This window comes from Staurois parvus, unplaced genomic scaffold, assembly GCF_062004578.1.
Source record: "Staurois parvus isolate SC_StPar_1 unplaced genomic scaffold, SC_StPar_1.0 ptg000031l, whole genome shotgun sequence".
In the NCBI taxonomy this organism is placed as follows: domain Eukaryota; kingdom Metazoa; phylum Chordata; class Amphibia; order Anura; family Ranidae; genus Staurois; species Staurois parvus.
In genome coordinates this window covers 5,558,193-5,579,111 of record NW_028317827.1, presented here as the reverse complement: position 1 = coordinate 5,579,111, position 20,919 = coordinate 5,558,193, and the positions used below count along the sequence as shown (strand labels likewise).

Sequence of the window (20,919 nt, the reverse complement as noted above, 5' to 3'; positions counted from 1 at the left end):
AGGTAGCTAAATGCACTGTGATGTCTGTTTACACCCAGCCACTCAGACAGCTAACAGGGGTCTGCCCTTGTCAGCTCTGCAGAAGCTAAATTGGCACAGATTTGACTTCCGTTCCATTTTTGCCCATATCAGCAGGGAATCTGCTTACAGTTGTGAAAGGGGACTTTTTTCCACAGATATCATTGCCTCTGGCAAAGCCACATAGTGTAAAGTGTGAAGCATTCTTGGGCCTTGGAGAGGGAGTATTGAATATGAAGTATTGAAGTTATTGAACCACCGGGGCTTTTTTTCAGCTTGAACTTGGTGGAACTCAGTTGAAACACCTCTGACTCAAGCCCTCTGCTCCCTGCACACCACTGTCACTTGTAAACACAGAAGTCTGGCTTCTGATTTTACAAGTGATAGCTAGTCTCTCAGTGGCTCCCACAGATCTGATCTCCTGACCAGATCCCACTGAGTGCAGGACAGGGACAAGGGAGATGCAGGTGTCATGATTGAGTTTCTGCACTTATTGTCTGAGAAAAAAGCCTGATGGTTCAGAATTGGAGAAAGAGGCTTGAAGTACCAAGAACTATTACCAGGACGAATGGATGACATTGGGGCAAATGACAGAATGTGTTGTTAAGGTGGTCATACACCAGTAGATTTTCAAATGAAATGAAGTACATTTGATGACTTGATGAATGTCATTTGAAAGTGCTTCAGTTTTTTTTTTGTGTTTAACATTTGATTTTGCAATGAATGGACCTTCCAGAATGAAATCCACATACACTGTTAGAAATTTGCTCATTCGAGAAATCCTGCTCCTTTGAGCTTATAGTCATTGTGGTTGAAAACAACTGTTGAACTAAACTAAAGGTTAGTGGGGTCAAATGTTCTTAAAACATAAAATTTCAAACAAAATTCTACTTGTATGTGGTCAACTTTACTGGCTGTCCTGGCTCATGAGAAAGAAAAAAAAAACACAGGATCATTGTGCTGACTGGTTGAACCCCTGTTGGAGTAAAGGACAAGATATAGTTTACAGTTGCAAGAAAAAGTATGTGAACCCCTTGTGATTACGTAGAGTTTTGCATGAATTGGGCATACAATGTACTCTGAATGTCATCTAAGTCACAACAATAGAAGAACACAGTCTGCTGAACATAATACCACACAAACATTAGATGTTGCAATGGTTTAATTGCACATAACATGTAAACATTCACCGTGCAGGGAGGAAAAAGTATGTGAACCTTTGGACTTAATAATTGTTTGACCCTCCTTTGGCAGCAATAACCTCAACCAAACATTTCCTGTAGTTGCAGATCAGACCTGCACAACGATCTGGAGTAATTTTGCACCACTCCTCTTCACAAAACTGTTTCAGTGTAGCAATATTCTTGGGATGTTTGGTGTGAATCGCTCTCTAAAGGTCATGCCACAGCATTTCAATCGGGTTGAGGTCAGGACTCTGACTGGGCCACTCCAGAAGGCGTATTCTGTGCTGTTGCAGCCATTGTTTTGTCGAATTACTTGTATGCTTTGGGTCATTGTCTTGTTGCATCACCCATCCTCTGCGGAGCCTCAGTTGGCGGACAGATGGTCGTACGTTTTCCTGCAAAATGTCTTGATAAACTCTGGAATTAATTTTCCCATCAATGACAACAATCCGTCCAGGCCCTGAGGCAGCAAAGCAGCCCCAAACCATGATGCTCCCTCCGCCATGTTTTACAGTGGGGATGAGGTTTTGATGTTGGTGTGCTGTGCCTTTTTTTCTCCACACATAGTGTTGTGTGTTCTTTCCAAACAACTCAATCTTGGTTTCATCTGTCCACAGTATATTTTGCCAGTAGTGCTGTGGAACATCCAGGTGCTCTTTTGCAAACTTCAAACGTGCTGAAATATTCTTTTTGGACAGCAATGGCTTCCTCCGCGGTGTCCTCCCATGTACTCCATTCTTGTTTAATGTTTTCCTTATTGTAGATGTGTCAACAAAAATGTTAGCGTGTGCCAGAGATTTCTGTAGGTCTTTAGCTGACACTCTGGGATTCTTCTTTACCTCATGCAGTGTGCTCTTGCAGTCATTTTTACAGGACGACCATGCCTAGGGAGAGTAGCAACAGTGCTAAACTTTCTCCATTTGTAGACAGTCTGTCTTACCGTGGACACATGAACATCAAGGCTTTTGGAGATACTTTTGTAACCCTTTCCAGCTTCATGCAAGTCAACAATTCTTGATCGTAGGTCTTCTGAGAGCTCTTTTCTGCGAGGCATGGTTCACATCAGACAGTGCTTCCTGAAACTAGTAAACCCAAAACAGGTGTGTGTTTTTTAAGGGCAGGACAGCTGTCAGCAACACATCCAATATCATCACACTGATTGGAGTCAAGGTTGGCTCACTCCTGGCTCCAATTAGCTCTGGGAGAAGTCATTAAGCTAGGGTCTCACATACTTTTTCCTCCCTGCACTGTGAATGTTTGCATGTTATGTGCAATTAAACCATGGCAACATCTAATGTTTGTGTAGTATTATGTTCAGCAGACCGTGTTCTTCTATTGTTGTGACTTAGATGACGTTCAGAGCACATTTTATGCCCACTTCATGCAAAACTCCACGTAATCCCAAGGGGTTCACATACTTTTTCTTGCAACTGTATCTACATATCCTGTGTAAAGTAACAATTCATCAATAAAGAGCCATGCACCAGAATTTGGTCCTGCAGTCAACCTGCAGGTATAAAGCCACTAAAACTCCCAAGGGTACTCTGAGCCAAGGGCATCCTCTTTCAAGTAATGCTGTTGGGGATTTCAGCTGCAAGCTCCCCTCCCATCCAATAAATATTTTCGGCCCATATTTTTTGTGCCAGTTGTGACTGGCTTTCACTCTGAGCCTATGGATTATATGCTTTATAGGTCACTGATCCAGAATAAGTAGATCACAAGTTTAAATTTACTCTGCATAGTTGCTCCAGGTCAGTAACCCAGAAATTATTAAAGACAAAGGATCAGTTTGACCGCCAGAAAACTATAAGTTTAAGAATGGGTCAGCAATGGCCACCTGCTTATTTCTCTAGGTGCAAGATTCCACCAAGCTTTGATTTGTTGCCCGTTTGCTTTTTTTTTTATTTTTCACTGTAAACTGTTATCTTCTCTTGCTCACAAAGGGTTCATTTTTTGTAGTAGTGAAGCATTTTTGCAGCCACATAAAAACCCAACAATAGTCTTGGCTGCCTGTCAAATTCTCTTGTAGTGAACAGCGAAAGGAGTCGGATAATTCAGACTATTGTCTTTTCCAACTGCTACATGTCAGCAAAAATCTGCAGCTTCTAGGTAATAGGGTCAGAAACCACTTTAATATGATTTTTTTCCTGCCTGCTTTTTTTATCAGGTAAGTAAAAAATTATTTTTAAAGAGCAAACTATATAAAGTTCAATTTTCAGTTTCTAAACTTCTTGATTCATGTCAAGGGAGAGCTAAAAAATGTTCTCAATGTAGTCAGTAGAGGGAGTTGTGGGGTGTTCATACAGATATAGCAACAGTCCTTGATGGTAAACAAAAATGCCTTTTAGGCCCCTTCCCATGGGACAGATTCCATTCTGATTAGAAAGGGATCAGCTCAGATCCCCTGCTGATTGGAGCAGAACGGGCGGATTACAGGTCCATGTCCACTCAGTTTCTGTGGACACTGACAGGCGGCTCGGAGTAAATGCACTCTACTGTCCGTTTACACCCAGTTACCCTCTGACCTGCCTAAATAGAAGAGGATGGATCCCCTTACCTTTTTTTAAGCAAACTGGATCAGACCCAGAGGTAGGTGGATGTAAACAGACCCAAGTCCATTTACACCTGCCTGTCCATAGGAATTCACGGACCATCCAATCAAGCCTGCCTGAAAAACTGACAGGCGGACCTGATCAGGTCACCGGCATGAAGAGGGCCTAAGTGGTAAAAAAAGATTAAGGCATGAGATACACCTCTGACACACCAACAATTATAATTCTGTTATTACAAAGAGAAATAGAAACAAAGACGGACTATTAGGCTCGGTTCACACTGCCGTGACTTGAGATACGACTTGTGAGACCCCAAGTCACATGACATATGAAATCCCATGTTAGTAAATGAGACCTGGCTTAATTTTCACTAATGAAGTTGCTCTGACTTTAGAAAAGGTTACTGTACTACTTCAAGGCGACTTCTATCTGACTTGTGTCTATAGACTTTAATGGAAGTCACCTCCAAGTCGGATCCTCATCTACAGTCAGGTCCATAAATATTGGGACATCGACACAGTTCTAACATTTTTGGCTCTATACACCACCACAATGGGTTTGAAATGAAACAAACAAGATGTGCTTTAACTGCAGACTGTCAGCTTTAATTTGAGGGTATTTACATCCAAATCAGGTGAACAGTGTAGGAATTACAATTGTGTCGATGTCCCAATATTTATGGACCTGACTGTATATTGATGTGATTTGGATCCAACACACCTTTTTTTTTTTTTTTTTTTTTTACCAATTGGAAAATATCAGTTTTTTTATTTAAATTTTGTTTATTTCATAAATTTTTTACAAAATCCTAACATTTTTGGCTCTATACACCACCACAATGGGTTTGAAATGAAACAAACAAGATGTGCTTTAACTGCAGACTGTCAGCTTTAATTTGAGGGTATTTACATCCAAATCAGGTGAACAGTGTAGGAATTACAATTGTGTCGATGTCCCAATATTTATGGACCTGACTGTATATTGATGTGATTTGGATCCAACACACCTTTTTTTTTTTTTTTTTTTTACCAATTGGAAAATATCAGTTTTTTTATTTAAATTTTGTTTATTTCATGAATTTTTTACAAAATCCTAATTCAAAATTCTAATTTTCAGAGTAAAGAATAGCTGGTTGCTAAGGAAAGGGCCAGCAGATTAAGATTAAAAAAAAAATGCATGCCCCCTGCAATCCATACCAGGCCCTTTGGGTCTGGTATGGACTTTAAGGGGAACCCTATGCCAAAATTAAAAAAAAAAAGAACAGTGTGGGGTTCCCCCAAAATGTATACCAGACCCTTATCCGAGCATGCAGCCCAGCAGGTTAGGAAAGGGGGGGGGGGAATGAGCAAGCACCCTTCCTGAACCGTATCAGGCCAAATGCCCCGAACATAGGGAGGGGAGGTGCTTTGGTTCAGCCAGGGCCAAATGGAGGCATTTGACAGGTAGTGAGGGGATATGTTTCTTCCTTGCTATCTGTTTTAACCCTGTAAATCTGCACTACCGTCACACAATCAGAGAATTACATGCATTTACAGGACGGTTGCGGTCCATCCTCATTTACTTGAATGGTTCATGTGAAGCAGTGGTACTACCAAACAAGTGGTATGATTTTTGCTGCAGACAGGAAGCAAACCACCATGACCATGGCATATGTATGCCCCTGTCCGACTGCCTTTCTTTGTAGCTTAAGGGGGGGGGGCAGTAAAAACATGGTTCAACCACCTGTTTTTCTTTGCAATAACTTTTTATTAAAGAAACCGTTCAAAAAACAATACACTGGTAATGTTTACAATGTTTTAACAGACGGGTTTGCTTACTTCGGAACTACATGGTACAAACCGCACACTAGTGTAAAAGTAAGAGATAGTTGAGAATGATTTGTCACTTGTAGTTGTTAGCCACATTGATAATAAAATAAGTAATCAACAAGATAAATCAGCTATGAGGCATGTACAGGCAAATAGAGGGAGAGTAAAACGATAGAAGAAATGGTTTGCTAAAAGGTCAAGTACCTGAACAACACAGAGATGTTATCAAAAAATAGAATGCACCCGAAAAAAGAGATTATCTATGCAAAGACAAAAAACTTTGCTTCAGGAAGACAAAGAGATGAAGAGCAGCAGGTAAGAGGAAGCAGAAAAGGAGACGACAGAGGAAAGGATCCATGGCAAGCCAAAACAGATATCTGCTTTCTGAACAAACCACTCCACATATATGCACCATTGAATTAGAGTGCCCATATCGGACCAATGAAGCTTCAGCCCCCCCCCAACCACAGTCTAAACCAGCTCTCAAGATAACAATAGCCCATTAAAAGAAAAAAAAGCAGCTTTTATTGCAATTTTTACTCTCAGTCCAGATGTTTCCACTGCGATATCTATTTTCCACCACAAGATGCCCTTGATCTGATCAACAGCTGCCACTTCCTATAAGTGCTAGCTCTGCCTTTGCCCATGACTGGACAGTGAAAGGAGAAACAGCTCATCACTCTGTTACTTGGCACATGAACAGATTGGCTCCTTGTACTCCTTCTTCCTCTCACATTTGAGCCTGCTGAACAGTGACTGCAAGAGGATGGTAGCAGGTCAAATTCAGATACTTACTCTGCTTACCTTTAGAAAAAAAACATTTAACGGTGTATCAGTAATTACAGATCTGCATTAGGTTGTGTCTATTATATTTGCCTAGAGTATAGCTTTACCATTTCTGTTTTTTTTCTATCTCCCCTACTGGGGAGATTTTTTCCTAGTCTCTGTGCCTGCAATGCCTGTATAGGTATTGCATGGGGTGTCCACATCTCAGCAAGAATTATGTGATATTAAATCAAGGCAATTGTTACATATCTTGCATTGCTTGAATTAAAGCCGAATTCCAAGTATACATTTTAGTTTGCATAATTACATTGGTTTAGCATGCACAATGTAAGTATGTACAGTTGTGTTCAAAATAATAGCAGTCAGACATCACTAACTTGATCAATCACTGTTTTTGGTAGAAATGATATTTCTACATGGCAAATAATTTACTAGCAGGTGTAGCAGAGTAATAGAAATCCAACAGACCCAACAGTCATGACATGCATGCTGCTGATTCTGTGTAATTGAATCACTAATTGAAATGGGCATGTTCAAAATAATAGCAGTGTGGAGTTCTATTAGTGAGGTCATTCATTCTTTGAAAAACAGGTGGCAATTATTGCCCCTATTTAAGGAAGGAAGGCAGCAAATGTTGTACATGCTGGTTACGGTGCATTTCTCTCTGAAATTCTGGGGAAAATGGGTCGTTCCAGACATTGTTCAGAAGAACAGCATACCTTGATTAAAAAGTTGATTGGAGAGGGGAAAACATATAAAAAAGTGCAGAAAATTATAGGCTGCTCAGATAAAATGATCGCAAATGCTTTAAAATGGCAACCAAAACCTGAAAGACGTGGAAGAAAGCGAAAAACTACCATTCAAATGGATAGAAGAATAGCCAAAATGACAAGGACTCAGCCAACAATCAGCTCCAGGAAGATCAAAGAAGGTGTAAAGTTACCTGTGAGGACTGTTACAATTAGAAGACGCCTATGTGAAGCCAAACTATCTGCAAGAAGCCCCCGCAAAGTCCCACTGTTGAAAAAAAGACGTGCTGAAGAGGTTACAATTTGCCTAAGATCACATTGATTGGCCTAAAGAGAAATGGTGCAACATTTTGTGGACTGATGAAAGGAAGATTGTTCTTTTTGGGTCAAGTGGCCGGAGACAGTTTGTCAGACGACCCCCAAACACTGAATTCAAGCCACAGTACACTGTGAAGACAGTGAAGCATGGTTGCGCAAGCATCATGATATGGGGATGTTTCTCATACTACGGTGTTGGGCCTATTTATCGCATACCAGGGATCATGGATCAGTTTGAATACATCAGAATACTTGAAGAGGTCATGCTGCCTTATGCTGAAGAGGAAATGCCCTTGAAATGGGTGTTCCAACAAGACAACGACCCCAAACACACCAGTAAACTTGCAACATCTTGGTTCCAGACCAACAAGATTGACGTTATGAAGTGGCCAGCCCAATCCCCGGATCTTAATCCAATAGAAAACTTGTGGGGTGACATCAAAAATGCAGTTTCTGAGGCAAAACCAAGAAATAGAGAAGAACTGTGGAATGTAGTCCAATCATCCTGGGCTGGAATACCTATTCACAGGTGCCAGAAGTTGGTTGACTCCATGCAACACAGATGTACAGCAGTTCTCAGAAACAGTGCTTATACAACTAAATATTCATTAAGTGATTCAAAGGAAAGCAAAATCTTCAAACATTTTTCAGTTTATATAGTGAATGTTTGAGTTTGTAAAGAAGAATACAAACACTGCTATTTTTTGAACAGTCTAATATTCACTTTTCTTCAATTTTTTTAGAGGAACAACACAAATTTGATATATTTTTCTTCATGTTTTGATTTGGAATAGAATGTGTAGTGTTCCCAATGCATTTGTGTGTATGGAAATAAAAGCTATTAGAAGGATTGTGAGTTTTATTCACTTTTTTCAACACACTGCTATTATTTTGAACACAACTGTATGTGCCATACTTGGAAGATCCCCGTGGAAGCTGAAAATCATTGTAGAAAGCATCACTACTGCAACAATCGCTGCTTGCTTTGTGCTAAGCGGCTGCCCTGCTGCTTAGTGAACCCAGGGGATCGCTTGCTCAGCATGGATGCCATTCAAAGAGCACTTTGCATTTTCAGTGAACGCCAAGAGATCAGACAACGTGGAGAGGTGGGGTGGGAATATCACAATGTTCACCTTGTTCAATCAGAGAATACTTTGCATATTGGTGTCCGTTTATGAACCAGCAGTAATAGATCACTGCTCAGTTCTCCGGCATTCTCGGAGAACACAGTTCTCCTATGAATGCAGTTTATGAAGCAGTTCTCCGAACGAAGGGAGAACGTTCTCCAAACGCTGGAGAACGGTCTACAAACTCTGAAAAACGGCTGATTTTACTATGATCTCGCGAGATTACAGTAAAAGATCAGTTTACTAAGCAGAGGTAAATTATCTGTGCTTAGTTTGCGGTCCCTCCGATTCTCCAGCTCTGGGCTGGAGAATCTGGAGGGAGAACACAGATCTCCAGTGAAGGGCTGACATGATCTCCTGAGTGTCATAAACTGTGAATGACCAGAGAATAGCTGAGATCCGTTGAATCGCAGCTATTCTCTGTGTCATAAAAGGACACCTTAGTGACAAAATGCAACGTGTTCTCTGAATGGCGTCTGTGCCGAGGAAGTGACTTTCTGTGTTCACCAAGCAGAAGGGCAGCAGGAAACTAGTGGAGATCATTGGAGTAGCAGTTTGAGTTTTTCTCTGAAGAAGCGGACATGACCCCCAAAATGTGTCAGAGGGTCATTTCATGTGCATTTGAACCAGTAGAGTTCCACTGTGTGCAAGACCCTGGGTTTCTGGGTTTAAGTACAACATTATTACTAAAAACAGACAAACAAAACCAGCGCTCAAATCTTCATGCAAACTAGAAGGAATTCTGAATGCCAACTGAAGAGGTGCAGCCCTTCAAAGATCGGGAAATCTGGATACTGATAAACAAAAGCAAACAAGGGCACACTGTCATCCTGCATTACTGTGGTACACCACGTGTTTATTGTGTAAACAAATAGATGTATACTCACAAACCAAAGGAAAATAAAAAGCAAAATATGTAGTCCGCAAATGGCAGTCAATAAAATGCTGAGCTATGTTTAGCTCTGAAGAAGGGGGTTTGTCTCCCAAAACGCGTCAGCTTATCCTTAAATAGGGCACAGCATTTTATTGACTGCCATTTGTGGACTACATATTCTGCTTTTTATTTTCCTTTGGTTTGTGAGTATACATCTATTTGTTTACACAATAAACACGTGGTGTACCATGGTAATGCACGATGACAGTGCGCCCTTGTTTGCTTTTGTTTATTACAACGTTATTACTACCTTTTTTTTTTTCGAGTATGTATTCTTTTATCCTTCAATAAATTGCTGTTGATAATGCACTAGGTGTTTGCGCCATTTATTATTCTGTTTACACTCTGGAGTAGCTGTGCTTACTAAAGCTCTTTCCAGCTTCCAGGGGGATTGGCCATGTATGACACATGCATACTTGTGTTGGTCCAGGCAAGACTAATGTAACTATACAAAATATGCATACCTGGAATTCAGCTTTAGAGAAACCTTAATATACATTGTAACAAATTTAGCAGTCAGACAGAAGTCATAAGTCAATCTTTCAAAAACTGAGTAATATTTCCTCCTCCCCGATCCCCCACTCATGACTTTACCATTAAGATCAACAGCACAACCATTGGTCCTTCCCCTCATGCCAGGGTGCTAGGTGTAATCCTAGACTCTGACCTCTCCTTTGGGCCCCGTATCCACTCACTGGCTAAATCCTGCCGCCTCAACCTCAGGAAACATTTCCAAAATCCGCCCCTTCCTGACCAATGACACCACAAAACAACTTATCCACGCCTTGGTTATATCCCGCCTCGATTACTGCAACTCCCTCCTCACTGGTCTACCGTTACACAGGCTATCCCCCCTTCAGTCTATTATGAATGCTGCTGCTAGACTCATACACCTTACCAACCGATCAACGACTTCTGCCCCTCTCTACCAATCCTCCACTGGCTTCCACTAACTCAACGTATAAAATTCAAAATACTAACCACAGCTTACAAAGCCATCCACAACACTGCCCCTAGCTACATCACCAACCTCATCCACAGATACCGCCCAAATCGCCCACTCCGCTCCTCCCATGATATCCTCCTCTCTAGCTCCCTCATCACCTCCCCCCACGCTCACCTCCAGGACTTCTCCAGAGCCTCTCCCATCCTCTGGAACTCCCTACCACAGCATGTCCGGTCAGCCCCCACCCTGTCTGCCTTTAGGCGATCTTTGAAAACTCACTTCTTCAGGGATGCCTACCCCACCTCCACCTAAGAACTGTACTTGAATCACCTCCGCCAGATCATCCCCTGCAGCTATCACCTTTTGTATCACCTCCCCCTTCCTTTAGATTGTAAGCTCCATGAGAAGGGCCCTCCTATTCCTTCTGTACTGAAATGTATTGTAATTGTATTGTCTCCCTTATATTGTAAAGCGCTGCGCAAACTGTTGGCGCTATATAAATCCTGTATAATAATAAGTCACAGTTGTGACCTTGTTATGTGTTTTCAGCTTGAGCTACTGAGCTCTTTAAACATCCGGCCTTATAATATAAGGATAAGCTGTAAAGGATAGCTTAAAATGCATGAAAATAAAATCCTGTCATGCCACCAGATAGCTGAAAATAAGACCTACAATTTTTTTTATCTAAAGCTGTATTATTCATGTTCAATATTTCATATTTGACTGTAAAAAAAAAGAAAATAATGTAAAATGTTACTTTACATTTAGGCTCTTTATATAACTCAAAGAAAAAACTATCCAAACCTACTGTACTTTCTTGTTAAAATCCAGTTTTTCTTGGATGAAAAGTGATCAAAAACCATACATCTCTGAAAACTGCTCTCCTATTGGTAAAAAAGAAAAAGAGGAACGCTGCCTACTGGATGACTCTGAATGAAATTATAATATACAGTCTTCTGAATCTGAACTTCTCACCTTGATAGTGACTGGGAAAAGAACGCTGTCTGTACTAGCAGTAACTTGTAGATTAATTGAATGTATTCACAAGGATGATCACTGTATTCGGCAAGAGTGATTGACACAACGCAAATGGGTATAGCGAACAATACGTTTTATTTGTTATCAGGAACACATTATAGGCACTGGCCTTCTCTGGGTTTCTTGAAATGCATTGGACATTACCAAGATTAATGTCTGTTTTGTACACTCGTGGTGGAGTGTAGTGCCCTCTGAAGAGCGATTCACATTTGGATTGCTTTTAAGAGAGGATTTGACAGGCGGTGAGGAGGCGTTATATTGTCTCCTCAGCACCTGTTTTAAACCTTTAAGGCCTCATTCACACAGTCATAAATAAGTGTTTAATTATGGCTCTGAATGCAGCTGTATTATTATTAATGGAGTCATTCAAACATGCACTGCATTCAGATCTGTAACACAGAATCCAAAAATCTGCAGAACATGCACTTTATGTGCTTATAAACGCATGTATACACATTTCTAGCTCATAAATTAAGTCTAAACAAAGGAGAAAAAAATTAATATATACGCATACACTTCATTACGTTTTTGGATGCATCCGTACGCAAGTATTTTACTGATCATTACACAGGAACTTTTCTCTTAGAAAACACATGTGTAATAACAGAAGTTTTTATGTCCAAGTGAATGAAGCCTTATGCTGCACTACCACGCTGCAATTATGTGGAATGCATTCAGTTGAGACGCAGCCCCATTGAACTCAAAGGGCGGGTTTTCCAAGCAGTGCTGTTTGCCAGACTCTGCACCCCAAGGTAAAAATTCAGCATCCACAGCATATGCTCAGCCCTGTCCAGCTGTATTGTGACAGTTCGGGTGCACAGTCGGGGACTGGTAAAAATGTGGCTCAGCTGCCTGCTTTTACCCCCCCCCCCCAAGCCACACATCTGAAAGAGATCTTACTGCTGGTACTGACTTACTCTATATTGCCAAAAGTATCGGGGCGCCTGCCTTTACATGCACATGAACTTTAAGGGCATCCCAGTCTTAGTCCGTAGTGTTCAATATTGAGTTGGCCCACCCTTTGCAGCTATAACAGCTTCAACTCTTCTGGGAAGGCCGTCCACAAGGTTTAGGAGGGTGTCTATGGGAATGGTTGACCATTCTTCCAGAAGTGCATTTGTGAGGTCAGGCACTGATGTGGGACAAGAAGGCCTGGTTCACAGTCTCCACTCTAATTCATCCCAAAGGTGTTCTATCGAGTTGAGGTCAGGACTCTGAAGGCCAGTCAAGTTTCTCCACCCCAAACTTGCTCATCCATGTCTTTATGGACCTTGCTTTGTGCACTGGTGTGCAGTCATGTTGTAACAGGAAGGGGCCATCCCCAAACTGTTCCCACAAAGTTGGGAGCATGAAATTGTCTAAAATCCCCCTCCACCAAACTTTACACTTGGCACAATGCAGTCAGGCAAGTACCGTTCTCCTGGCCAGACATGTCTGTCAGACAGAGAAGTGTGATTTGTCACTCCAGAGAACACTTCTTCACTGCTCTAGAGTCCAGTGGTGGCGTGCTTTACACCACTGCATCCAACGCTTTGCATTGCACTTTGGTGATGTAAGGCTTGGATGCAGCTGCTCAGCCATGGAAACCCATTCCATGAAGCTCTCTACACACTGTTGTGCTAATCTAAAGGCCACATGAAGTTTGGAGGTCTTTAGCTATTGAGTCTACAGATAGTTGGCAACTTCTGCACACTGTGCGCTTCAGCATGCGCTGCCCCCACTCTGTCATTTTACGTGACCTGCCACTTGGTGGCTGAGTTGCTGTTGTTCCCAGTTGCTTCCACTTTGTTATAATACCACTAACAGTTGACTGTGGAATATTATAGCAGCAAGGACATTTCACAGATGGACTTATTGCACAGATGGCAACCTATCACGGTACCACGCATGAATTCACTGAGCTCCTGAGAGTGACCCATTCTTTCACAAATGTTTGTAGAAGCAGTTTGCATGCCTAGGGGCTTGATTTTATACACCTGTGGCCATGGAGGTGATTGAATGACCTGAATCCAATGATTTGGAGGGGTGTCCCAATACTTTTGGCCATATAGTGTATGTCTTTTGCTAGCCACAACAAATACAATGTTATATTTAAGCATGTGTTTAGGTGGCTATTCCCTTTTTTCTTCTCATGTAATTACCACAGTGATAACTTTTTTTTTTTCAGAGAAATTTTGGATTAGTAGAATGCAGCCCAATTCCTAGGAAATTTGGCTTTTCTTTTGCGTATCATTCATATTACTACGTTACGTTGGGTGCCCCCATTTATTTTTTGTCTGAATTAATGTCAGTGTGTAGGCTGAGACATTGGGGGGCGATTCACTATAGGAAAATAAGGCTGGTCACTTTGCAAGAGAATTTTCCCGAAAGCTTTGTGAATGAGGATAAGCAAAAATACTGTTTTTTTTTTCTTTTTTTTTGCACATGATTGGTTGTTCTTTGCAAAGTGAACTTTCACCACATTCAAGCTAAGGCATAATTACCTTGCAATGTGCAATTTCTTTTTCAATGTGAAAAGCCTATTTGCCTTTAGTAAACTAACCATTGTTTGTGTAAATACGTTATCTAAATCAGTCTTGTCTTAGATTTCATCAAATCAGGTATTTCACTCCTAGCAAATTTCCTTCTCCATTTCATGTAGTGCTGGCTATTTCAGGCCTGGTACTCGGTTACATGGGTGAAATTAAGTGGCTATAATCATTGATGATGGAACGTCTCAGGGATTGATGCACCTTTACAGGAACCATAGATGGTGTGATATTCAGAGCAGAACGCTCCCCCCCCACCCAAACTCCTCTTCTCCTTCATCCTTCTTGATTCTAGTAATGCAGCATCACTGATGACAATGCCTATCTTTTGATCTCAGAACATTAGAGATATGTATAGAATCAGATATGCTAGGAGGGGGGGAGAGGGCAAAAATATCACTCTGCTATTGATTTGGAATTGTAAAATAGTAAACAGCTTATTTATACATCCATTGAGAGATAACCTGATATGATATTAATTTCAAATCGTAATGTATAATCATTTTTTATTTAAAAAATTGTTCTAGGCAACAAACAAAATCAGCAACCTGTTAATGCAACCCAGGAAACATTTCAGCTGTGCTAAAAGCTGAACAACACAAATGAATTCAGTTCTGTTTCGCTAATACACAATGAAATTTACTATTATAAATGCAAGAAGTATAAATTCCAACAATTTGACTTGCAATCCCCCATTCACCAGAGCTCAGACTGCGAGGTAGAAAAGCAGCACAAGGTGCTGCGGTACTCATGTACTAACAAGCGGCATGTTGATAGGAGGAAAGAGCAGAATGACAGCTCATCAGTCTGCTGCTTCTCCTTTCACTGTCCATTCACAGGCTGGGGAGGGACTAGATCTATAAATGTTATGTAACTACAGCGGCGAAGAATTGGGTCCCCTGCCCTGCCAGACTGGGATGTATTATTTGGCAGATGGAGAGAAATACAAGTACATCTGTTTCTGTATACCTATTTCATCTGTTTATGTAATTGTTTGCCTGACGTTCAGTTTAAACTCAGAACATCCATTTGGTGCAAAATAATAGGATAGTACATTTCAGTGAGAAACTATTTTGGCTTATTTTTGTAAAATTTACCTTAAAACTATTTTTACAAACCCTCCCCTTCCTCAAAAAAAAAATGAATTCGCCTTGGGGCCTATTTATAGCGGAGAGCAGTATCGCATTTATATGCATTTGTAGCTCGTAAATTAAGTCTAAACAAAGGAGAAAAAAATCATCATTATATACGCACATGTGTCTTTACATGTTTTGGATGCATCTGAACGCAAGTATTTTACTGATCATTACACAGGAACTTTTCTCCTAGAAATGAATTCTCATTTGGGGCCTATTTATAGCGAAGAGCAGTATCTGGTCTTTGTTATAATCTGTGGCGCAATGTGAAGCCATATATGATGGATCAAGTGTGTGCTGAGCCTCTTTTAGATCTAATGTTTGGAAGGGGGCTAGGCAGGAATTGCTGATGCTTGATAAACACCACTGTCTATGCCTTTGAGAACAAGCGTTAACGCTGGCCACACACTCATTTTCTAAAAAACGATGACATCACAATCCTTCCCACAAGATCATGAGAATGCAGAGAATCCCAGTTCTCAGGAGGAGATGTGCCTGCACATTGTTGGAGCATCTTCTCAGGAGAATTGGAACCCCTGGCATTCCCAGAATCTTGCCATAAAGACAGTGACCTCACGCTTGCCTGGGCACCATGGGTGGAAGCTGTATGAATTTTTGTTTTTCTATGAACTTGTAATGTGTTGTTTTTAAATGAATTAGCAGGCCTTGCATTTTGGTGCAAGGTTCAATTATAGGGCCATTAATGGTATTTGTGGGGATTTACCTAGCAATCATCTGAATACCAGGATGAAAATGAAGTCAGTAAGTTGGCCTTGGGTAAGTTTGTAAAGCAGCCTATCTCAAGCCACTGGTATGCCAAGAATGATGATATGGCAGGCAACTCCAGATGTCTTCTGTTCCATTCAGATTTTATAAAGATGGCGAACAAAGCCTAGGGTGCCGTTATTCATTGTTAGCCAGGTGCCCTGGCCAAGCATCTAGCCGTTTCTTCCTACACTCTACAATTGACCAGTGAGACCTCCCACTGTGATGGGCCAATAGCAGAGTAGGAGGTAGAAGGGGGCAATCCTAAGGTTTGGAAGACCTAAGGTGTACAGGAGGTACTTTTTGAAAACATTTCTTGCAATAAACTGCACCTTTAAGAAATGTATTACTTGATTTATGCCTAAGCCATTATATGTTCCTGAAATCTTGTCTGTATCCCATTTAGGTCATGCAGTGGAGAGCACACCAGGAGGAAGCCGCTAGATTAGAATCTGCCATCGCTGGCAGGAGACAACAAGAAGAAGAGCAACGAGAAAAACAAAGAAAAGAGAAAGAGAAGCTGCAGAGAGCAGATGAAAAGGAAAAAGTACAAACATTTCTAACAATTTGCATACGATATTAAAAGCTTAAAGAGAACACCTAGATGCATTCTAATTACCCGTCTGTTTCTGCTGCCCATAGATTGGATAAGTGTGTTTACACAGCATTCTAGGAAAGCCTTCTTTTTTTTTTTTTTTTTAAATTCCAGCTAAAGCCATTAATAGCTCAGAGAAACTAAATCTTACCATACTGCATTGTGTGCTGAGTGTAGCACTGCCTGAAAGATTCTGGAAATGTGGGTTTTTGTAACAGTACTAGAGAGACTGTGGGAATGCTTGGAGTGCTGCAGTCAAGTACCCTGCACTGCAGTACATTCTCGTCACAAGTCAGCAACTCTGTGCAAAGTAAACTTTGCCGCACAGCCATCTTCTTTCATTCACTGTTGTAACAAAATACTTCTCAAACCTGCAGTCTTAAAGAGAACCAGTCATGACTGGCTACTGAGAACTGTGCAAGCTTACTTATGAATGATGTATAGGTATCCCTTATTTCTATTTGTATCTTTTTTAAAATGTTTCTCTGGGAAAAGTTTAAAAATAAATGTATTCATTAGATCTTTGGAATAAATGCACATTTCCCAATGTTTTCTCTATTTAAAAATGCTGCAAGTACAGAAAAATACTTATTGATCTGCCAGAAATCCACTGATCTTCTAACGTACTGTAACTGACAACGCTGTCTCTGCTGCACTGAAAACCTTCAGGCCTGTCTGAGTTTACCCTTCTGGACTACAGAACATCACCTTGAAATGAAGAGAAGGGAGGTGTTCTGTAGTCCAGCAAGGGAGAACTCAAGCTGTGCTGACAAAGCTGCTTAGGAATACAGTGCAACTGAGGCATTGTGTTGTAAGATCTCTACAGTAGGTTAGAAGTGCACTGGGTGTTTGGCAGAATCAAGAGGTGTTTTTCTGGACTTGCAGCGCTTTTAAAGAGGCTAAATATGGGAAATATGCAGGTATTGAAAAAATGCACTGCAAGGGTTTCTTATATTAATTTTACCTAGTCCTGCACTTTAACATAAACCTACACTTTACTCATAGAATACAAAGCAATTGGTTCACCTAAATGCCCCCTCCCCTGTAGCACATACTTTCTTCTCTATTCAGCTGCTGTGTGAGCTTCAATCAGTGGGGAGATGCCAGCTCCTGCAGCTGATCGCTGCCATTTGCATGTAATGACTAATGCAACAATCACATGCAATGATCGGCCCTGGATGCAGGGAGTCTTCTTCCAGGGCCAATCACTCACATGTAATCACTGCATGAGTAATTACATGTGAGCGGCCACAATTAGCTGTAGAAGTCGGCAGCCTCCCATTGCTTTCAATGGGGTTGCCTCCTGCAGCTAATCATGGGAACCCCTGCTGGGGTTTTTGCATCTACTTAGAGGAAGCAAGCTTTCACAGGTGTGCATGCATCCTAAAATGTGCAAGCACTGCAGCATAAACATGAACGTCTGGGTTCTCTGAGCCTTCATCTATGCTAAGGAGCAGTTGGATGAGAAGGGGAGGAAGCTGGGAGAAAAAACAACTAATGTCAGGGGAAACATTAGGGATTAAATAAGATTTTATCAACAGTTTTGTGGTCTTTATAGACATGAGCTTGTTGACAGAGCTGGCCATAAAAAGTTTTGTTTTGGGTGCACGCAGGGGCGGACTAACAACTCATGGGCCCCCGGGCAATAGGGGATCATAGGGCCCCTGTGTCCTTGCCCAAACTCATAAAAGCCTATGAAAAAGGTACCAGGGGCATCTCATGGGGCCCCGTACTGACCTTGGGCCCTCGGGCACTGCCCGAGTTTCCAAATGGTCAGTCTGCCCCTGGGTGCACGGTTATTGTTACTGCCAGTTCCCAAATGGGTGACTGGTGCCCTTGAAGCCGCTCTTCCTCCCTAATCATGTGACCTTTCCATTGCTGACATTCATACAATGCAGAACCAGTGGTCCTGCATTCTATGTGAGGACATCAGGAGCTCACCAACATTCATGAGGCTTGAGATGATGTCTTCAGGTCATGACAGCTACAATCCTGATCACTACAGCACAAACATAATTAACTTTATACCTTACTTTGACATAATAGCCATAACACCACTGATTATAACCGTACCACAGCTTCACTCTGTTGGATATGTCAGCTATATTTTCCACACTATAGTGTAACATTAGCAGGAAAGGCAGTTTTATACAAAAACACAGAAATAGTGCACAATATCACAAACCTATCAATAACATTGCACATCAAGACACAGCAGAAGTATTAAATGGAAACATTTTGCAGATAAACACATTCTATGCTGCATATCAGTCCCATCAATCTGGCAATACGCAGTTTAAGAGCAATAAACAATGTCCTTCTAAATAATATTTATGATCAGGAATACTTCTCAGTCTTAGGGTGAGGATGATGAAATTGCAGGTAAATGTCCTCCTCTCCAGGCTGAACAAGAATATTCCTGTCCTTCATTATGTGGCGACTCAGGATGAACTCATGGAAACAATGCTTAAAGTAGTATTAACCTCCCTAGCGGTATGATTGTGTCAATATTTCTGTGCTCAAAGCGGTACATTTTTTTGCATGGAAATATGTTGTTTTTTTATTGTAGGCCTGTAATTTTTAGGAATAACTCACTGAAATCTGTCCGAACAAGAGTCTAGTAAACATCCCGGGTATGATAAAATATGAAACACGAAATCATAAATTATAATATAATAATCATAAAAATAATAATATAATAATAAATTTAATTCAGTAATATAATCAAACCAAAAACACTGAAATTTGAAATATAGCGCCAAGTTCGCACATCACTGAGCTTAGTCGCAAAATCGTTTTCAGTGTCTGATGACAAATTTCCCCACGAATCATTATCACTCAATTCTGCAAGTGGTTCTGATTTTCTATCGCTGTTCTCTAGCTGGTCTAAAACCGCTTTTGACCTAAAGGGACACTTTTTGGACTCCAAAATGCAGGCAGTGCACAGGACAAAGCACTCGGGACAAAATGCATGTGAAATGGTTTGATACAGTAATGTTATACTATGTGATTTTAGTGTATTTCGTGAACGTCACTTTAAATTTTTTTAATTTCCTGCGGGTTCCGGCCCCCGTACGTCCCGACGCTCGCAGGGACCGGAAGACGGATGTCGACATCGGCCGGAGACGCTGCAGGGGGGGACATCGCGGGAGCGAAGGACAAGGTAAGTGCTGGAGGGATCACAAAGCAACACTACAGAGTAATCCCGAGTGTAGCTCGGGGTTACCGCTTTTGACACTGATACCCCGAGCTACAATCGGGAATACCGCCAGGGGGGTTAAACTCAAAATCAAACATTTATTATATTGCAGCTTATCAATTCTTAGACATAAAGGCTGTATTAGTTATCTTTTTTAGGCTTTCTTTCCTTTATTTTCACCCAGTGATCCTGACAGTAACTGTTATTTTTCACAAGAACTAGCTGTCCTGTAGATGCAAAAGTTAGAGGGTCTAGACAAACCATTTACCCCTGACAGGGGTATTTACAATGGTCAGCTTTTAATAATGTAAAACCTTTATCCCAAAAGGAACAAAACTGTTTGCTGTAAAGTATTGGTTTTAATTTGTTAGTATATCTAAATCCGCTAGTGCATCTAACATTCCCTTCCCCCAAGATTACCAAAGCTGCTGTTCAAAGGTGTCCCTGTGCTCCTTCATCAAGACTGGAAGCAGTGTGTTACAGGAGCAGGGGCGGACTGACCATTTGGAAACTCGGGCACTGCCCGAGGGCCCAGGGTCAGTAGGGGGCCCCATGAGATGCCCCTGGTACCTTTTTCACAGGCTTTTTTGAGTTTGGGCAAGGACACAGGGGCCCCATGATCCCCTATTGCCCGGGGGCCCCATGAGTTGTCAGTCCGCCCCTGTACAGGAGGTGTATTACAGGCCCAATCACCAGGTTCAAACAGAGGAAAAAAATCTTAGAAAAAGAAAACAACTGAAGCCACCCTATGTAATGATTGGTAAGCTGTAATATACACTGCTCAAAGACATTAAACACTTTGAAAACACATCAGATCTCAATGGGGAAAAATATCATGCTGGATATCTATACTGATATGGACTGGGTAATGTGGGGCCATTCAATGGTATCAATTCCTTCATGCTCCATGTACTGCCTGCATACTTTCGCCACATGATGCCGGGAATTGTCATGCACCAGGAGGAACCCAGGACCCACTGCACCAGCATAGGGTCTGACAATGGGTCCAAGGATTTCATCCCAATACTTAATGGCAGTCAGGGTGCCATTGTCTAGCCTGTAGATGTCTGTGCGTCCCTCCATGGATATGCCCCCTAAGACCATCACTGACCCACCACCAAAACGGTCATGCTGAAAGATGTTGCAGGCAGCATAACATTCTCCATGGCTTCTCCAGACCTTTTCTCGTCTGTCACATGTGCTCAGGGTGAACCTGCTCTCATCTTTGAAAAGCAC

At 41.5% G+C, this 20,919-nt stretch overlaps 1 protein-coding gene across 2 annotated transcripts in view; it reads left to right on the top strand.

Moving 5' to 3' along the window:
* Positions 1-20,919, top strand: part of CCDC148 (coiled-coil domain containing 148) — a 309,952-nt gene that overhangs the window by 242,599 nt on the left and 46,434 nt on the right. For both annotated transcript variants that reach the window (XM_089659739.1, XM_089659740.1), the window contains exon 11: positions 16,296-16,436. In XM_089659739.1, the coding sequence (XP_089515865.1) occupies positions 16,296-16,436 (141 nt within the window). The remainder of the gene's footprint in view (positions 1-16,295; positions 16,437-20,919) is intronic.